Here is a 20,231-nt window from a genome sequence, read left to right on the forward strand (position 1 = left end):
AGGAGAAGGAGAAGGAGAAGGAGAAAGAAGGAGAAGGAGGAGGAGGAGGAGGAGGAGGAGGAGGAGGAGGAGGAGGAGGAGGAGGAGGAGGAGGAGGAGGAGGAGGAGGAGGAGGAGGAGGAGAAGGAGAAGGAGAAGGAGAAGGAGAAGGAGAAGGAGAAGGAGAAGGAGAAGGAGAAGGAGAAGGAGGAGAAGGAGGAGAAGGAGGAGAAAGAAGGAGAAGGAGGAGCGTGGAGGCACCGCTCGCAGCCCAGCACGGGGGAGGAGGAGGGGGAGGCGGCCCAGGGCGGAGGGAGCCCGGGAGGAGGAGGAGGAGGAGGAGGTGGGGGGAGGCAGCGCCTGCGGGGGCCGCGGGGCGAGGATGCGGCGGGGCTGTAGCCGCCCGCGGCCCCGGAGCCCATGGGCTGTGCCCGCCGTTCTCTGGGTGGTGAGTACCCCTCGGCCTCGGGTCCCCCTTTCCCCTCGAGCCCAGCCCCCCGGCTGCTCCCCGTCCCCCCGCTGCGGCCCCGGCGAGGGGTGTCGGGGGGTCGCCCCGGCTGGAATCGGTTGCAGACGGGATGAACTCTCGGGGGATCCGCTGCGCAGTCGGTGTTTGAGCCGCTTTCACTCAAATAAAACACGAGAACGGGGACTGGGGAGCTGCTGTCTGCGGTGCGGGGTCCTCCCTCCCGTCCATCCCCCGTGTGGAACAAAAGTGCGGAGCGAAGAGCAGGAGCGCTCAGCCCATCGATGAAAATTCAACCTCTGTTGCTTGGAAAGTTCGCGCTGGGGATGAATTTGTGGCTTTGTATCCCGCAGATAGGTCTTGTGCTTGTGCTGGAATGTTATGAAGGCTTTTATTCGATATATCCCTACCGGCTGCTTGACTCGGAACGCAGTATTTCATATTGTTTTTGCAACAGTTCTTTGTTTTGTACAATAATCTCTGTTTTACGCACAGTGGGGATCTCTCTGTTTCTCTGAGAGGTGTTCTAGGGATGGAAAAGGCTTGAGCTCCTTCTCAGGCTGCATTAAAGTTGATCTGGACAAGCCCTTATTGCCTACCAGCATTTTTCTGACAAGGACACTTATGAGAAACGTGTGCTCCGCTCCGCAATCGAACTTCTATGTGTAGGATTAACCCCATCAAATTAAAAATACAGCCTGTGTGAAGTATTTGTGGAATCGGGGCACCATAGCTTTGCATGCAGGGTTTTGGAGGAAAAATCCGCACTCCACTGAAACGTGTGGGAAAGATCCGAGGTGCACAGTGAGATTCAGATTTTCCCTTTATTTGTAGTCTTAACGCCCTCTTTGTAACGTTCAACCAGCCCCAAAGCAGCTGTCTGTACACAATGGGCACTTCTGCTTCGCGAAGGCAGTCTCTCATCTCAAATAAGGCAGCTCGCCTCAAATTTGCAAACCACAGGATGGGAAATGGAATTTGCCTTCGGTATAAAAATCCCAAGTGCTTGCAAACAGCCCTGAGAAGAATCAGGGCTCTTGGCTTGACCTCTCTATGCTGAATTCCAGCTTGGGGAGTTTGTGGGCTTGCAAAGTGGGTGAACAAGTCTTCCCGAGGTCCCTGTCTTTCCAGAGCAAGGAAAATACTCAAGCTGGAGGGAGTTAAAGGTGCAGGATTGGGCCCCAAGCCACACTGCTTTTAAAGTAGCCATGAAGACCTGTGCATATTGGAGTAACTTTGCTCGCATGTGTGTTTGTGTCACCAAGGTCGTGTTAAGCTGGTACAGTCGTGGGAAACGTGCCCGAGCACGGGCAGCTATTCCTCCCCTAGCGCTGTGGTTTTCCCATTACAGTGTAAGCAGTCCCTCTTGCAAACTCCTGTGTCGCAGCCACAGCAGCGGCAGGGCAGGCAGAACTGGGGACTTTTTCTATTCTAAGGCCTTGCTCCTGATCTTTCCTTTGCAAATATGCTGGTAAAACCCTTCCTCTGCAGCCACCAGACTCAGAGATTCCCTGTGAGAACCAGAGTACCATCAGGTCCAGTGCAGCTTAGAGCAAAGAAGCTTTTCAGCCACTCAGGCTTCTAAAAACTTGTCTGGCTGATAAAACCATCCTTTTGGGGGAGGACTGGAGCGGGAATGAGGATGGTCTGTGCCCCACGCCTCCTGTTAGCTCTACCAGGAGCTGTGCCTGCTGTTTCCCAGAGCTTTGTTTCTCGCTCAGTGCTGTGCAGGGAGGGAGCGACATGGGGTGGGTGCGGGCCAGGGCTTTCCTGAGCGTAAATTAGCGCTGGTGGTGGGAACGGAGCAGCCCAGCACTCCTTTCTTCCAGCTGTGGAGCTGGGCTGGGTCACAAACCCCATTCCAGCCAAGATTTCAGTCCTTCCAGTTGACCTTTGGAAATGGCGTCAGGTTTGGTCCCTCGCTTTGGCCACTCTCTCTGATGTGGGTTAAGCCTCCTCTTTCTCTGATACTGAGCACAAATGACTTGTCCAGAGCAGGGAGAAGACCGGTGGTCGCTTCCCAGTTTGATTTCATTGTGGTTGCTGGGATTGATCCTGCAGTTTTAGGAGAGAGCGTCTGAATGTCAAGTGTGCGGTCAGCCCCGTACCAGTGGGACAGTGAGCTGTTCGTTACCCCTGGAAGCCTCTGACCCCGCAGTGCTGCCTGGTTTTATGCTTTGGTATCAGAGATATTGCAGTGGGTAAATAAACCAGACATTGGGGTTCGTGTCCTCAGCACTGGGAAGGCTGGTACGGTGAAAGCAGAGATTAAAAGAGAGGGCAAAACAGCACTCACATCGGCTGGATTTCTGCTGTTGTGGCCAGAATAGGGCCCAAACGCGTGTAAAGGGAGAAGGAAATGGTAGGAAAGATCATGAACCATCACTGGGAGATCCGCAGCTTCAGCTGTGAGCCCGTTGCTCCTTCCCTCTTCCCATTTCTCGCTCCAGCAGCTGGGAACCTAATCCTGCTAGTGCAACCCCGCTGCGCAGGACACGGCTGGAGGTTTTATGCAAGTTTGGTAATGAATGGCCGAGCGAGCCGAAAGCCGGCGGGGCTGGCGTGTGAGACAGCTCCCATCTCCGACGGCGGGATGGCCTTCCGCGACGTGTGTGCAAAATGAGAAAAGTAGTGATCCTGGTGGCCACTGCGTACCAGAACTGGTTTTGTCTGGTTCCAGTTATGCTTGTTTTGAGTAAGATGAGCGGTGCCAGATTCTGATCTCATTTGCACCAGTGGAGTCATTTGGAGGAGCCGGTCCCAGTTTACCTCACTCTTAAGTGAAAGCAGAGCTGGCCCTGCTGGGAGAAGATTCCCAGGGGGGAATTGCTGGGGCTGCCTGCAAATCCAGAACAGGGAACAGTGAATGGCGCTTGGGACCCTTCTGGAAACTGTGTGGATTTTACATCTGTGTGGATTTTACGTCTGTGTGGATTTTACCGCCAGCCCTATGAAAGCTGTTTGCACCAAAAAAAGAGGGGAGAGGCTGTGGCTGCAGTTAGAAGGGAAGTGGAGTGATTGTGCACTCTGGAGCAAGCCAGGGAGATGCCATCAGGAGTGAGAGCGGTCAGGCTCTCAGTGATGCTGTGGAGGAGGAGAGGATGGAGCTGCTCTCCACAGTGTGTGGGAAGCTGCTCCTTGCAGGGGTCAGAGGCAGATTTAGGGAGCGCAGTCTAGCTGGAGAGCAGCGGTTGCTGTTACTGCATGGGATTTTCCAAGGGATCGGGATCCATGGTCCACGTTTGGACACCCGTGGTCCTCCCGCTGCTGCCCGTTGCCTCCTCCCCAGCAGACTGACGGTGCTGCCCCGGCTGTGCTCTGCAGCAGCAAGCGTGTGGGCTGGCTGTGTGGGAAACACCAGTTCTGGGGGAAACACAGGAGGGAGCCGAGCCTCTGTCAGGTCCAGACATGCGAGCAGGGCCTCTGGCAGCAATGCTGCGAACAGCTGCCTCTGGAAGCGTCTGTCTCTCATATTCCCTGCAGCGCGCTCAGGTCCAGCCCACCGCTGGGAGCTGTTCTAGCCAAAGCTTGCTGCAGACTCATCCTTCCTCATACAGGATCTCCGACAAAGCCTGTACGCTCCCGCTTCCCCCAATTCACCAAGGAACCCCAGTCTCGCTGCTCCCCAAAACTGCCAGCTGCTGGAGGCTGGTGCCAGGCTCCTTTCCTAGGTTCGCAGCTGATCCTTGCTCACATCCCGCCTGCCCTGCTGCTCTCAGGGGCTGCACAGCCCCATAGTCCAAGCAGGTGCTTGGAGAGAGGGAGTGAAGGGTGCTGTGGGACCAGGATGTATCCCTGTGCTTTAGGCTGATGTGTTTTCCTGGCTGTGATAGTTGTTAATGCTGAAGAAATGCAGCAATTGAAATAAATTACCAGAACCTGGTTTTATTACTCTGGTTTCTCCCCAGGCCATTACCATGTCTGTTTTCCAGCAGAGCTCCTTCAGGAACCCATTCTCAGCCCGTCTAAGGCCCTAGGAGGCTTTCCAGTGCCTTTCCAATGCCTTTTATAGGTAAATGACCTTGGTTGGTTTTTTTTTTCCAGCTGCATAAAATGAGTCTCCCGAGCTCTCAGTGGTAGTTGAGGTGCCAGGTTTAAAGTCCCAATATACCAAGGCCTTCTGAAATTTTGGCCAAAGTGGAGAGGAGAGAGGGCTTTAAAACTGCTGCCCTGCTTCTCTCTGTTTCTGCTTCATATTTCTGTGTATCGCCCAACCATGCTCGAGTGAAAATTCATGTGTTACGGAGAGGGAAGCCTCCACATCTCCTGCTTTTGAAAGCAGCGGAGACAGCCAAATCCACCGTGAGAAGTGACATGGCTTTTGTTCCATTATCAAAATGTTTATAGGATTGATTCTTGTGCATTTTAAACATCAAACATCTTCCTATGGTAAGCCGATTTGTATTTGTTTGTAATTTCTTCCCAGGTTTTGCAGCAAAGCAAAGCAAGACTGAAGCTCAGCTCAGAAGAGCCTTCTGTGCTCAGTTAAACTCATCTGTCCGCAGTCCTGAGGAATTGCCCCTAGAGCTCAGTTTCAGTGCACAGTTCCCTTCCCTCTCCCCTAACATCATCCTGGTTAATCTGGGCTGCTGCAGGCACAGCAGAGTCCTGAGGAGTACTGAAGAACATTGCATTCTGTGCGTTTTGGAACCATATTGAAAATGTGAAGCTACTGAAGGTTTTGCTGAATGCAAATTTCACAAAAGGGCAAAGTAGTGAATAAAATCACTTGGTTTGATTTCATTTTTCAGTGCACAGTATCCTCTCAGATCTCCCCAGTTTAGATTTAACCTCATCCTACTGATGCTGAGCTGTAATATTTTTTTGTTCCATGTAAGCAAGTGTTATTTGAATTGCGATTCCTAAGCAGCAGATCCCTGTAGTATTCAGAAGTTACTGTACAGACAAAATCCTGTGTCTCTGGAGCCCTGTGCCCTGGATCTCTCTGGGACAGACACATTTCTTTCTGTTTGCCTCCAAATCTGTCCCTTCCCGAACCTTTGCTTCATTTTTGGTGCCTGAATAACCAGTTACTTTCAGCGTTTGCAGCTCCCTGCAGTGGAGCTCCACACAAGTCCTTTGAGAGCTTACCCTTCTCTGGGCAGTGATGCCCCTTGCCCTGCAGCGCGGTGTCCTTGCACGACCTCCCCACCACACAGTGACGTCCCGGCTTGACTCCCACCCTCCCGCAGCCCAGCATCCCCTGAGCACCTTCCTGTCGAGGAACACACACCGTGTCCTTTGGGTGGGGGCTGCTGAGAGCTGCCCCTCTCCTCTTCCCTCGAAGGAAGCCCGGCATTCCACACCTTCCCATGCTTTTTCTCTCTGCACCCACCAGCTCACTTGGCGTGTGGTGCTCCCCTGTCTCTGGTCTTACAAGTGGGGAAACTGAGGCATAGAGCGGCTTGCCTTGAAGAACATCTTTGGGTTCGCTTCTTCTCCTGGCAGTGCTGTGCAGCAGCTTTTCTCAGCAGAACGGTACAAATGATGGGTTGAACACAAAGAGAGGACCTAGTACTGCTGGAGTTCATGTCTAACCCCAGCCTGGGTTGGCTCTTGGCAGCTCATTGCAGTGGAGAGCAAGGGCCAGGCTAGGTGGGAAGCTGGCTCCGTGGGGCAGGATGACCGTGTGTCCGGGGAGGCAGGAGAGGAAGGTGGAGTTGCCAACTCAGATGTAGACCAGAAGCTGGAACCTTCGCCTTCTCCATCTCTGCTGAGCTCTCCTGCATCTCCCACAGGGACTTGGGTCACTGATTCAGGCACTGGGGTGAGGCTGTTTCCCAGCTTCCCACCTCACTTTCCATAGCTGCAGCATGGAGCTGACATGATTTCTGTGCTGCAGTCCCAGGCTTTGAGCCTTGGCTGGGCAAGGTTCATAAATCTTAGAGTTTTCTTGTCTCTCAGAACCTGGGATGCTGTGTACGTGGCCGTGAGCACAACACACCTGTGTTTGTGCTTTTATGTGTTTGGCAAAGCTGCAAAGTTATGGGTAAGAAAAATACCTATAAAGATATTAAAATCCTCATGAAATGCTCTCCATGTCCACCTACAGGCATGCCTTGTGTTATGGTGTAAACTTCCCACTGGAAAAAGAGAGTAAAATTGATTAGATCTTTTTTATTTTCCTCCAGAAGTGTTTAGCTTCCAAATGGCTGGGAACAGCTGTGGCCTGGATGGTGGGAACGGGGCCTCCGAGGTAATTCCCGTCATTGTCCTCCAGCTGATGTAACGATGTAGATTTTCCAGCTGCTTCCAGGCATTGGCGGGGACTGTCCTGCTTGTGGGACTCGTGAAAGTCCTGGGAATGCTGGGATGGAAGGAAAGAGCTCTTCTAGGTGACGCAAACCGTCCAAGTGGCCTACCACTGGATCTCAAACCAGGCAGGACGCGTGGACTGGGTGATCTGAGAGGTCTTTTCCAAGCTTAACAATTCCTGCCAGGCTCTCTCTCACTCCTGAAGGAGTGCTGAGACCCATCAGCCTTGGGCAGAAGAGGAGGCTGAGGGGAGACCTCATCACTCTCTGCAGCTCCTGAAAGAAGGCTGTATCAAGGCAGGTGTTGGTCTCTTCTCCCAGGAAACAAGTGATAGGACAAGAGAAACTGGCCTCAAGTTGTGCCAGGGGAGGTTTAGATTGGTTATGAATAAAAATTTCTTTACTAAGAGAGTGGTGAAGCATTGGAAGAGGCTGCCCAGGACAGTGGTGGAGTCTCCATCCCTGGACGGGTTCTAAAACTGTATATACGTGGCACTTGGGGACGTGGTTTAGCAGGCACGGTGGGCTTGGGCTGGATGATCTGAGAGGTCTTTTCCAACTTCAGTGATTCTGTGGTTTTGCCCCATAACTCCTTGGGCACGGGGACAGGCTGGAAAAGGGCTCTGGGGCTGCTCACCACAAGGCTTGCAGCTGTGCGTGCACCGTGAGGTTGTTTGTCTCCGGAGTCCTGGATGTGCCAGGCGCGAGGGCTGAGTCATTTGATTTCTCAGATGTGTGTGGAAGGGATGGCGGAGGAAGCTGCCATGTTGTTCCCTGCGGAGGGAGAGGGGGCTGATGGCTCAGCCGGAACTGAGCTGAACTTTCTGCTTGAAAAGCTTTGACTGGCAGGGAAAAAAATGTGCCCTAGTGCGGAGAAGAGAAAGAAGGGCCTGTGTGCGGGGAAACACTTGCTCCCACCAGCAGGCCAGGGCTGGGGTCAGCGCTCCAGAGCCCACACTTGTTCCTTTAGGGGCTGCAACATGTAATTTAGCTTGTCATGGAGGAATGTGCTCAATGCCTTTGTTTAATCAGGAGTTTGCAAACCTTCCTGGGTGCCTTGTCTTCCTTTTTCCCTTCCTTTCGGAGCTGGGGGGAGAAGGAACACGGTGCTTTTGTCTCCGACCCGGTGGCTGCTGTCAGATGAATGGTTTTAGTGGCAGCTCTGTTCGCATGACTGGTTTGAACTCGGCCAGCGAACGTGCTGCTTCCAGCCCCAGCTCCCTCCCAATCTCAGCTGCATCTGATGTTTTCCAAGGCACTGGCATAAACCTTGGTACTAACTAAAACCCTGTGGGTTCCAGGGCATTCTTTGGAGAAGGAAAACACCATGTGGATGTGGCCTGTTCAGGGCTTAAAATCGGTGGGATATGGCTGTGCTCAGCGCCTGAGCTCCTTGAGGAATGGGGTGAAGCTGTGGTGGCTCCAGCTCTGATGGGGTGCTCGGTTCTCCCTTTGCCAACAGCCACTCTGTGAAGCGGACCAGCAGCTGAGCCGCGGGGCCATTCTTATGGACACATCCTTGCTCAGGAAAAGAGGGGGCTTAAAGGAGATGCTTAAAGGAGGTGCTAAGGGGAATGGTTTAGTGTTTGATGGGAATGGTTGGACTCGATGATCCGGTGGGTCTCTTCCAACCCGATTATTCTATGATTCTATGATTCTATGAGATGCTTTAGTGCTTTCTTGAATCCAGGCCAAGTCCTGTGCTTTAGCAGAGCACAACTGCACTCGTTTGCCTCTCAGTATTGGAGGGAGACAGGAGCGCAGATGCTCAGAGTCGATACTTCGTGCCTCTGGCTACAGCTCTGCTCCAGCTGGTGCAGCAGAAACCCCTCTGTGGTCAACATCTCCCTCCAGGGCTACAAAAAAGTCCCAGGGAAGCAAGGCTGTCAGCGCAGAGAAAACTGTTTGTGCTTTTGCCGCTGGGTATGAAGAGAAACCTGGGAAAAAAACAGCCACCGTCTTTGGAAAGAGGGAAATTGCTCTCTAATGGGGCATGTGGAAGTGAACTTGCGTGCTGACTCGAGAGGAATTTCAGTTGTTCCCGGGGGGGTTGTGATTGCTGTTTGGGTCACATCCCAGCTCTGATCTCGGCCTTGCCCCAGGGAGCAGGATTCCTCAGCACAGAGCTGCTGGCATTTGAGGAATCAGAGATGCTCATTTCAGAAAACCAAGCAAACCAAGTGTGTGTGTGCAGCTCAGACCTGTTCTTCCAAGCAGGAATTGCAGAATTCCCCCACTGAAATGGAAAAAGAAATCAGGGAGCAGAAATGAACTCTGAGAGTTGTCAGGTCAAATGTATTCAACCACACTGCTCTCATTAACAGCAGTGCAAGTTCAGGCGCTTAAAGCCTCTGCTGACCTCAACCCCAAACCTGCAAACCCTGCTCTGTGCAGGAATTCTCTGCAGGGACCCGTGGAATTCCCATGGGCAAGTGCTGGGCCTGTGTGAGAGGATCAGGGAACCAGGGCTGTCGTGGTGCTGGTTTGTCACACCATTGCAGCTCCTGTTTCACCAGGAAATCAGAAACTTTAGCAGATGCCCCACCTGATTCCTCCAGAGATCCTGGGGCAAGGGAATGAGGATGCCCTTTTCTGGAGGCTGAGGGGAGACCTCATTGCTCTCTCCAACTACCTGAAAGGAGGTTGTGGAGAGGAGGGAGCTGGGCTCTTCTCCCAAGTGACAGGGGACAGGATGAGAGGGAATGGCCTCAAGCTCCACCAGGGGAGATTTAGGCTGGACATCAGGAAAAAAATTCTTCACAGAAAGGGTGATTGGGCACTGTCCGAGGCTGCCCAGGGAGGGGGTTGAGTCCCCTTCCCTGGAGGGGTTTAAGGGACGGGTGGACGAGGTGCTGAGGGACATGGGTTAGTGACTGATGGGAATGGTTGGACTCGATGATCCTGTGGGTCTCTTCCAACCTGGTTATTCTATGATTCTATGATTCTATGGTTCTAGCTGCCTTGGGATGAAGGATGGGGAGGCATCTCTCTCTCGTGTCTCTTTTGATTCGGATCCATGAATCTGGGCTCAGTGGAGGGATGACAGGGCAAACCCCTCTGTTCCCCTGAAGTGGAGCTGTGAGAAGGGCTCAGTCGGCCACCTCAATTGTTCAGATAAATGTAGTGCTCCCCTGGCCAAGGATATGTCAGTGAAGACTGTGCAGATCAAGTGGGTGTCGGAGGGAACGCCCAGCTGGGATTTCCCAGCTCTGACACGGCATCTGATAAACAAGGCTTTTTTTCCTCTCTTTCCCTGGCAAGTGTTGGAGGGCTGGGCCCAGGAGCCATGGGAATCCACAGGAGTCTTTCCAGTGTGGGCTTTGGATCTTCATCTGGATAAATAAATAGAGGGAAATAACAAATAACATGATTCTAACAAATATTTTAGGAAATATAAATGTCTGCCTTTCCCCATGCCTCCATCCAAACCCACACAGGAAAAAATTTCCCTGTTTCTATGATGCTTTTCCATCTGCCTTTCCCCAGTGGCTGGGAGAGTTAATGCAGGCACCTTGGCTCAATGCTGAGCTGCCCTGCATGGAAACCCTGCGTGGGATGGCTCCAGGGTGGTAAAGAACTATAGCCAAGCACTTCCATGAGGGAGGTTTATGTGTGGTTTAAGACTCTGGGGAGACCTTAGAGCAGCTTCCAGTACTGAAAGGGCTCCAGGAAAGCTGGGGAGGGGCTCTGGATCAGGGAAGGCAGGGATAGGATAAGGGGAATGGTTTTCAGCGGAAAGAGGGGAGATTGAGATGAGATCTCAGGGAGAAATGTTTTGCTGTGAGGGTGGGGAGGCCCTGGCCCAGGCTGCCCAGAGCAGGGGTGGCTGCCCCATCCCTGGAGGGGTTCAAGGCCAGGTTGGATGGGGCTTGGAGCCCCTGATCCAGTGGGAGGTGTCCCTGCCCATGGCAGGGGTGGGACTGGATGGGCTTTGAGGTCCTTTCCAACCCAAACCATTCTGCGGTTCTATGAAAAAGCCTCCCTTACCCTCAGACTGTGTTCCCTCAAAGTAAACACTCGCAGAGTCTGCGTGGCTCAATAAAAATAAATGCTCTGTGGGTCATTTCTGCGGGTTCGTGGCCTCTGGACTGAGGAGTCCAACCCGTCTCCCTCTTGCTGCTGCCTCGCAGCGACACCTACTGCGCTCTCCTAGCAGAAGAGCGATTTTCCTTCCCAGGAAAGTGTTTTCCTTCCCATTTTCTCTGGAAGGCTTTGCTGCAAGGCCAGCTTTGGCTTTTAAGATGGGGGAAAAGGAAGAGAGGAAATCTGCTGTCCTCAAGTAGCAACCAGCAGCCTGGCGTTGACACCTGTGCAAATGTCTCGCGTCCCAGCTTTGGGTGGGAAACGCTGGCAGCCCTGCGGCTGCTCCCGGCACAGAGCTTGGGAGAAGCCGTGCGGGTACCTGCTGCCCCAGAGCTTGTTTGAGTGAGGGTGATGCTGAAAATGCTGGCAAATCAACTCTCTTAAGACTCATTTTGGAGTCTCCTTCCTCAGGGCTGGGCAACACAAGGAGTGATCTCCCATCAATCATGTGTAACAAGACAAGAACTGATTACAAAATGTGTTTCCCGCTTACATGCACGTAGATAAATTTTCCCAGAAACCTTATGCCTATTCTACTACTTTCCAAGGGCTCATTTTAATGCTGCTAAGAACTTCACAACAGTCAAATCTCTCAATAATTTGGAGCTGGGTTCAGCTCTGCCTGACCTTGCATCATAGACAGGGAAAGGCTGCAAACAGAGGTGATTGTAGACGCAGACCCCTCTGCTCAGCACAGATCACACTGAACCGAAGGCATTTTCATCTCCAAAGAATGAACAGTATCTGGGAAACACTGCTTGAAAAACACCCCATGCTTTTAGACACTTAGATGAAACCGAATTCTACTTTAACTTAAACTGAAATATTCCACTCTTTGTAATAGTAACCACTTATTGTATCAAGGCAGGAGGCAGAGCAGCATGTCCTGCTCCTCCTGGCTTGTTCTGGGGAGCCACCCTGGCTGTGGAGGGACCTGCGCGTACCAGCACGCTGGGAGGATGTACCTGCATGCGTGGAAGCCGGGAACTGCTGTGGGGTTGGAGAAATGGGCTGGCTCACTTGTTTCCTTTCCTGCTAATGCATTGCTCTTTGTCTCCAGTCATAGGACTTCAGCAGAGCGGACCATGATGTTATGGTTTGTGGTTGGTGCCCTCTTCCCAGTGCTGCTCCTGGCTGCACCGCCCCCCATAAACAAGCTCGCCCTCTTCCCGGACAAGAGCGCTTGGTGTGAGGCGAAGAACATCACCCAGATAGTGGGGCACAGTGGCTGCGAGTCCAAGTCTATCCAGAACAGGTATGGATCCACCCTCAGTGCGGAGCTGGATGCGGCCCATTTCCGTATGGTGACAGCGCAGCGGCTCTGGGGATAGTCACCCACACGAGAAGCCAAGGCACCACGTCCTGCCACTGCTCAGTTGTCTGTCTGTCTTAGGAAGGTCAAATCTCTCTCTACCTTTCTTGGGAAGATCAGGCACCTTCCTTGAGCCCTCATCCCTCCCATTGCCTTTGCAGGGCCTGCCTGGGACAGTGCTTCAGCTACAGTGTCCCCAACACCTTCCCTCAGTCCACAGAGTCCCTGGTTCACTGCGACTCCTGCATGCCTGCCCAGTCCATGTGGGAAATCGTGAGTATCCGTGCCTGCTCCATGGTCCTTCCTGCAGCTGGGGGTGGCTTTACTCATGGGCTTGCAAGTCTGCTCTGCCACCGCTGTGGGGCAAGTCCTTCTCTTTCCCTGAGGTTTCCCCAGGCGTAGTCTCCTTCCAGGGTGTTTCTTGGGTGACTCTGCCTTGTCTTGAGATCACAGAATCATAGAATGGTTTGAGCTGGAAGGAATCTTAATGATCACCTAGTTCCAACCCCCTGCCATGGGCAGGGACACCTCCCATTGGACCCAGTTGTTCAAGGCCTCATCCAACCTGGCCTTGAACATTTCCAGAGATGGGGCAGCCGCAGCTTCCCTGGGCAGTCAGTTCCAGTGGCTCATCACTCTCATTGTGAAGAATTTCCTCCTTATGTCTAGTCTAAATATGCCCCTCCCCTTCATCCTATCACTCCATGCTTTTGTAAATAGTGCAAGCTTTCTTGTAGGTCCCCTTCAGGTACTGGAAGGTTTCTATAAGGTCTCCCCACGGCCTTCTCTTCCTCAGGCTGAACAACCCCAACTCTCGCAGCCTGTCCTCGTATGGGAGGTGCCTCAGCCCATATGAGATGCTGGGGTGGAAGAAGGTGCTGGAAGCAACTTGGCTTCTGTGATGAGCAATGCATTTGTCATGATTTGCAGAAGAATCTCCCATCAGTCCCTGCATTATTCATTCCTGTGCTCATCCCATATGCCTGTTCCCTTCAGCACTCCTTTTGTCACCTCCTCCCACTTGGGAGTTTTTTCCTTCGATGTCCAGAAGAGCTTCCCACAGCCCATCTGCCATCACCCTCAAACCCATCACCCACGCAGAGCCATAAACCTGCCCTCCGAGTCAGCCTAGAACAGGAAAGCTGGGCCCAGCTCTTGGCTTTGCTTTCAGCCCAGACATTTGCGCAGATGGTTCAGTACAAACCCTCTGAGATGCTCAGCAGCGTTGTTTGTGGGTAGCCTTCACAGTTACTACTGATACCTGTGTGCCTGTAGTGCCTGGGAGCAGCGTCCCACTCCAGTCATAGAATTGTTTGAGTTGGAAGGGACCTTAAAGATCATCTCGTTCCAACTCCCCTGCCCTGGGCAGGGACACCTTCCACTGGATCAGGGGCTCCAAGCCCCGTCCAACCTGGCCTTGAACCCCTCCAGGGTTGGGACACCCACCACTGCTCTGGGCAACCTGGCCCAGGGCCTCCCCACCCTCATTGTGAAGAAATCACTGTGTTTTTACTCACTGTGAAGAAATCACTGTGTTTTTCCTCCTGCAAGGCGTCCTCCCCAGTGTGTTCTTGGGCTTGCAGACCGGCTGGGGACAGGGGTTTGTGTGGGCACCAAGCCATTGCTTCTCACTTAAAATGCCACCTGAAGGGCACAGGGAGGGCAGACCACCTGCAGCAGGTCACCCATCGGGGTGCGGGGCCTGCACGCTCACTCGCTGCGTCCTTGTCCGTCTGGCTAGGTGACACTGGACTGTCCAGGCAATGACGAGATTCCCAGGGTCGACAAGCTGGTGGAGAAGATCCTTCACTGTAGCTGCCAGGCTTGTGGGAAGGAGCCAAGCCACGAGGGAGCCCTGTTCAACGTGTACCTGAATGCAGAGGAGAACATGCCTGCTGAAGGCCCTGGCCCCCACCACTACGCCCACCACCAGCAGGAGGTGGAAGACCCTCCTGCCTCCAGCCACCACCACCACCACGAGGAGGAGGGCGAGAAGTGACCTGGTGCTTGCGGACTGTCCCTGCAGCTGGCAGCGCGGGCAGGGATGTGAGCAAGGGAGAGGGCCGGGGTTTGGGGAGGGAGGGGTGGTGGAGTCTTTCCTATCTAATAACGTCCCTCATGCTTTGCTCTCCACAACACCCCTGGCTGGAGGAATGTTGGGAGGCGCAGGGAGGGCTGAGGGGTGGACGTGGGGCTGGAGCTGCAGGCAAGGGAGGAGGGCGGGGGGGTTTCTGATGCAAAAACTACTTGCACATAATAGTAATAATATATTGAGAGGAGCGGGAGCCTGGACGAGAGGGCTTTGGCAGAGAGCAGAGCTTGGCTGAGCTGGGCTCCTGGGGGCTGTTTGCAGGGTGGACCCTGCTGTGGAGCCTTTGCTGGGTTCTTCAGGTGTTTCTCTTGTAAAGAGCTCATAACTGGGGCGGAGTAAGAAGGGATGCAGCCTCTCCAGAGTCCCAGAGGAGATGCCAGGACATCCCTTCTTCCTATCTGCCCTGCCTGCCTATGGACACACAGGCTCATCTAGCCGGAGCTCCCTCATATTGGGTGGCTCCTGGGGAGTGTTTTGCCCCGGGGTTTGCCTTGGGGCTACATACGTGAGGTTGCTGGGAACTGTGGTGGTGAGAGCCCTTTCCTTGCTGGTCTTCAGGGCCACCACATTGCTGGGCACTGGGGTTTGGCATTTTGTGGCCCACAGGGGAAGGCCAAGAGCTCACTCACATTGGGATGAGATCCAGCCCCTCTTCTCCCTCTCCCTGCTGCACTTTAATCGTGGTGGAGGGAGAAGGAGGATGTGTGCCAGGATGCAGAGGTACCTTCGCAGAGGTACCTTCACAGAGCTGGGGAGGCTCGGGGTGGAGGAACAGCCCCGGGCCTCTCCTGCTGCTTCTTTCTCTCTGTTGTATAAAGCTGATTTCTTTGGCACTGCCCTGACAAGAGCTTCCAGAGCTTCTAATCGATGCCTCCCCTCCTTTTACAAGGTTTGTTTTTTCTTAAATAAATTAGTTCTGACTCCCATTTCTCCATGTTCTGGCGCCTGTCTGGTTCTTGGCTCCTCGGTGCTGATGGGGTAGAGGCTGTTTACACCAGGACACCAGGCAGCTCAGGAGGACACAGCGCATGGGAGAGCAGAGTTCCCTTTGACTTCCTTCTGCCTTCAAATTGGGAAGGAGGAGGGAGAGCTGCTAAGAGGAAAACCAGCCCCAAATGCTTGGCACCTGGGCTGCATGTGGACGGGGAGAGCTTGTGCATCGTCTGCTGCCCAGGCACGGCTGCACACCAGGGCTTGTTCCAGCGGGGAGGTTTGAGGGCTGTTGGTCCCACTCGTGTGGGAAGTGTGAGGGGTCTTGGTGGGGTCGGATCATCTTCATCAGCTCTGTTGCCACTAGGTGACACTCTCGATCTGGCACGTCCAGGCATCCTGAGGTTCATGGCCCAGGCTCTGGAATGGAGGAAGTTGAACCTGGACATGAACATGGACTTCCCTTTGTAGGTGAGGAGAAGACACAAGAACCTTGGCTGGATGCCACTGGGCTGCTTTCATCAAGCATTCCCTGGGCAGGGCCAAGCACATGCTTCTAACCTCCTAATTCCACCTGGCCACCCAGCATGGTTATGCCCTCAGAAACTGTCTGATGATGCTCCTGTCTGCGCCTGACCCTGGAGTGAGTCCCACCAAGATCCCACCACCTCCAGAAGGGCAGGGGCAGTTGTGCCAGGCAAGCAGACGTCATCTCTCATAGTCCCTCTCTTTGAGACCTGGGCTCTGAGGCTCTGCACAACTTTGGAGAGCAGCTCTCTGGGGTTGTGTGAAGGCAGTGACTGCCATGAGGATGCTCTGGCAAGGAAGGATCCTGGCAGGGCTGAGCTGCCCTGTAAATTAGGATAACTTTTTTTTAGGCTGGGATGGGAGATTTACAGGAGAGCCAGGAGACGGGAAATGGCAGAGAAACCCACATGGGCACCCAGCACCATCAGGTGGCCCCTTTTACTGGTTTTTGGTGAAACAGGAGCTGGGTTTGGCAGGGGTGTAAACTCCAGGAGCTGCTGTTTTATGGTGTTTGGAGCAGGATGTCTCCACCTCCTTTTGCACAACCTGAGCTTCCACAGAGGCAGGGAGTGGGGAGCTGTTTCGCAGCTGAAAACACAAATCTTTAAATGTAGCAAACCAGGCTCCATTCAGAATCCACCGGAAGGAGCCATACCAGTTACAAAACGGAATGAGATCCCGCGAGTAGATGGCACCGTCGGCCTTAAGCACTGGACTGTCTGCTGTCCTCACCAAGGTCTCACAGCCTTCCAGTTCCACTCTGGCCCACCAGTGCCTGCATTGCTGTGTTGACCCTTGGGTGCTGCTGACAACCAGGTTTTGCTTTTTGGCACTGGAGACCAGAACCGTTGGAAACCGTGATCCCTGCAGGTGTGTGCAGAATCACAGCACAGGGAGAGAGCACAGATGGGCCAGGTTTATTTTCCAAGAGATTTGAGGAAGATTGATCATTGTTCAACAGTGTTTGAGGGTTTGGACTTTTTGGTCGACCCTAACCTGGAGAAAATATTTGAATACTTTTGAGAAGGTTGTTTTAAAGTAGATGTGCTATCTTACAAGAAGAGTTTGTGGTGTGGTTTTTTTTTTTGTTACACCGTTCGTGTATAGGATTTTAACAGATACTAATGAAAGCAGAGTTTAAGGGCCCAAAGAAGTATGCCAGAGACAATATCCTTTGAGATTAAAAGAGTGCAAAGGAATAGAAAGCCCAATTAATAACTTATTACAGCATGGAACTATTAGTGGTATGCAAATCTGACTAGTGAAAAAACTGGATGGAATTTACCAAGTAGTACAGGACCTGAGAAAAATAAAAAGATGACCCTCATAGGACCTGGTGGCCTGGAAAAAAAAAGGTATTTGTCCAAAGATAATAACAATTGTACCAAGGCCACTCAGGAAGGAGTTTTTAATTGCACTGGAAATAATCCATTCCAGGGGTTACCAAGGATCGTAAAATTTTGGAGAAACCCAGGAAACACTTCTAGGAACTGGTGGAGAGCCCCTGATGCGTTATTTTTGATTTGTGGTAGAAGACCCTATTTGAAGTTTCCTGGTAATTTGGAAGGGAGCTAGCTGTACCTTAGGGATAATTCAACCCGGATTTTTTATGTTGCCCTTGAAGGAGAGGGATGAGTTAGGAATTCTCTTGTTTGAGGACTTAAAAAGGGAAAAATGGTCAGACATAGAAGTCGGAGGAGCCCAAACCTGGAGAGAAGACAAATGGCCCCCAGAAAGAATTATCCAGACATATGGAGCAGACACTTGGGCACAAGATGGAAGTTGGGGCTATCGAACACCTATTTACATGCTGAATAGAATAATTAGGTTACAGGCAGTAGTAGAATTAATCACTAATCGGACAGCAACCGGCCTCAAATTGTTGGCCAAACAGCAAACACAGATGAGAGGGGTGATATATCAGAACAGACCAGCTTTAGATTATTTATTGGCAGAAGAAGGGGGCGTGTGTGGAAAATGGAGCACTTCTGATTGTTGCCTTAAAATAGATTATAATGGCCAAGCAATAACGAACCTTGCAATGGAAATTCGAAAAATTGCACATGTCCTAGTGCAGAAATGGAAGTCTATGTTAGACTCCAGGTGGTGGGATAATCTTGTAGGGGTAGCTTGGTGGAAGAAAGGAGGCTTCTATTTGTTACATGCTGGGTTACTCCTTTTGCCATCCCTTGTACTGTGTTTTGTAAGGCTGATTTCTAGTGTAGTTGAAGGAATGCAGCTAACGCGTATTCCGACAAATCTATGAATAGCAGCCTCCAGCCTGAGTGAGATGGCTCAGAAAGTTAGGGTGTTGAAGAAAAGAGATCGGAAGAAAGAAGAAGACGAAGAAGACAAAGAAGACGACGAAGAAGAAGACGAAGAAGAAGATGACGAAGAAGAAGAAGAAGAAGACGAAGAAGACGAAGAAGAAGAAGAAGAAGAAGAAGAAGAAGAAGAAGAAGAAGAAGAAGAAGAAGAAGAAGAAGATGAAGACGAAGAAGAAGAAGAAGAAGAAGAAGAGGAGGAGGAGAAATTACAATTACAATGTAGAAATTACAATGAGAAAAAAGTTATGGGCTTTAGCAAAAAAAGATGTAATAAGTAAAAGGGGGTGAATTGTGAGAATTTATTGATAAGTTTTGCTGTAGCTGGTTTGTATAATTATCTCGTCATATAAACTTGTCTTGTAAGATCTCGCTATTTTGGGCTAAGAGATAGCCTGTCTTAAGGTTATGAGAATGTATCAATATGCTTATTGCCTTGTAAGATGCAGCTGTTGTAGGAGTTAATCTGAAGGGAGTCTTTGGACATGGTTGGATAATCCAAAAAAATAATGAGCATTCTTTGAAGATTTATATGTTTCTTTGTCTAAAACTAGTATATATACCTACTGCTTTTGTAAGATCTCATGCCCTTTTTAGAAGTGCATCCAATTCAGCGCTGAATTGTAAAATAAAAATATTATTGCCTTTGCTTCGAAGACTTTGTCCTTTCAAAGGTTTTACCAGTGGATGTTTCTCACATTCCCAAGGGAAATGTGCTCACGGAATGTTCGGTAGTGGCGCAGGGAGGAAAGGGCAACGTCTGGAAGAAATAAAAAACTTTCACGAGCTGGGTAATTAAAAAACAATAATGAGTTTCTGCCAAGCAGCCTGAGGTATTGGCTGTGACAGGGAGAGGTGGCGATGTCGCGTACCTGATGGCACTTAGAGATTCAGGAGTGGCTTCTGAACTTAGTGAAGGGGTGAAGAAACCAGCAGGGTCCTCTGGGTCCCCTCTCGTGTTGCCTCCTGCTCACCAAAGGGCAGGTTGCCGTGGGTCGGGCTGTGATTGCCGCTGCAAACCCAGGAGCTGGACTGTGCCAAGGCCGAGCCCAGGTAACCCCGCAGCGGAGGGACGAGGCCCCAGCTCCATCCCTGTCTGCAGACAGCTGGACAAGCAGCCACCAGTCCTCTCCAAGGCTGCTCCCGAGCAGGGGCTGGGGACTGCTGTGCAGATTTTGTTGCTTTTCATTTGGCTTTGCAAAATCTGGGGGTTTATCAGCTGGTGCGGAGGATGGAGCCTCGTGTCCAGCGCTGGCGGCCGCAGCGCTGCTGGCCCAGGGCTCTGCCTGGGCAGGGGTGGCCGGTGGAGGCGAGGAAGAGCGGGGTGCTGGCTGTTTTTTTAAGATGGAAAAGGGAACTCTCTGGCTGCTACTTTGTGGAGTTTTGACCAAATTCCCGTTGCCATTAGCGTTTCATTCCATCTCCTCCTCCCTCCCGCCCCCTCCTCAGCCCCACCCCCTCCGACTTGGCATTTCTGCATCCTCTTCTGTGCATCGCAGAGCAGCAGGTAAAAGTCTGGCTGGTACCTCCGAGAGGACAGACATCTCCCACGCTCCTCGCTTGCATCTTCCTCCTCTCCGACGAGCTTGGCTGGGAGCATCCCTGTACTCGCCTCGGGGCTGCTCTGCCTCTCCCTGCGGTCTCTGGCTGCAGCAGCGGAGCTCGGGCACAGAAGAGCTCAGGAGGCTCTGCTGCCCCGGGGACAGAGGCAGCCAAGCCCAGCTGGGGGTGAGAGCTGAGCGTCAGGGGTCCCCAGCATCTGGAGCAGTCTGGGTCCAGAGCATCCAACCATCCTGGGGTCCAGAGCATACCCAGAATCTAGAGTATCCTGGATTCAGAGCATCGAGCATCTGGAGCATCCTGGAGTGCAACATCTGGAGTATTCCGGGTCCAGAGCATCACCAGCATCCAGAGTCTCCTGGGGTTCAGAGCATCCCTGGCATCTGGAGCATCCTGGAATCCAGCATCTGGAGTATTCTGGGTCCAGAGCATCCCAGCACCCTGGGGTACAGATTATTCCCTGGTCCAGCACATCCAGGGCACCCCCGGCATCCTGGGGTACAGATTTATTTCCTGGTCCAGCACGTCCAGAGCATCCCTGGCATCACAAGCATCCTGACATCCAGAGCATCCCAAGCCTTGCTGATGCCCAGAGCATCCCCAGCATCCAGCAGCATCATCCAGAGACATCCCAGTGCCAGGGGATTTGCAGGGATGTGGAAATGTCTGGCTGTGAGTAACGGGGAGGGGAACCTTGCTCCTG

General features: G+C 52.3%; 1 protein-coding gene across 1 annotated transcript; it reads left to right on the forward strand.

The window, feature by feature from the left end:
- The first annotated feature begins 349 nt into the window (after positions 1 to 349).
- On the forward strand, positions 350 to 18,624 carry NBL1 (NBL1, DAN family BMP antagonist). Its single transcript, XM_069874463.1, has 4 exons — positions 350 to 427; positions 11,843 to 12,037; positions 12,256 to 12,367; positions 13,836 to 18,624. The coding sequence occupies exons 2-4, from the start codon at positions 11,868 to 11,870 to the stop codon at positions 14,091 to 14,093; spliced, it is 540 nt and encodes a 179-aa protein (XP_069730564.1). The 5' UTR covers positions 350 to 427; positions 11,843 to 11,867; the 3' UTR covers positions 14,094 to 18,624.
- The last annotated feature ends 1,607 nt before the right edge of the window (positions 18,625 to 20,231 follow it).

Source organism: Phaenicophaeus curvirostris, chromosome 22, assembly GCF_032191515.1.
Source record: "Phaenicophaeus curvirostris isolate KB17595 chromosome 22, BPBGC_Pcur_1.0, whole genome shotgun sequence".
NCBI classification, from domain to species: domain Eukaryota; kingdom Metazoa; phylum Chordata; class Aves; order Cuculiformes; family Cuculidae; genus Phaenicophaeus; species Phaenicophaeus curvirostris.

Excerpts from the sequence above, each read along its gene's own strand:
- NBL1 (XM_069874463.1), top strand. The coding sequence starts at position 11,868 with ATGATGTTATGGTTTGTGGTTGGTGCCCTCTTCCCAGTGCTGCTCCTG. Across the intron at positions 12,038-12,255 it reads TCCAAGTCTATCCAGAACAG|GGCCTGCCTGGGACAGTGCT; the intron begins GTATGGATCCAC and ends TTGCCTTTGCAG. Across the intron at positions 12,368-13,835 it reads CCCAGTCCATGTGGGAAATC|GTGACACTGGACTGTCCAGG; the intron begins GTGAGTATCCGT and ends CCGTCTGGCTAG.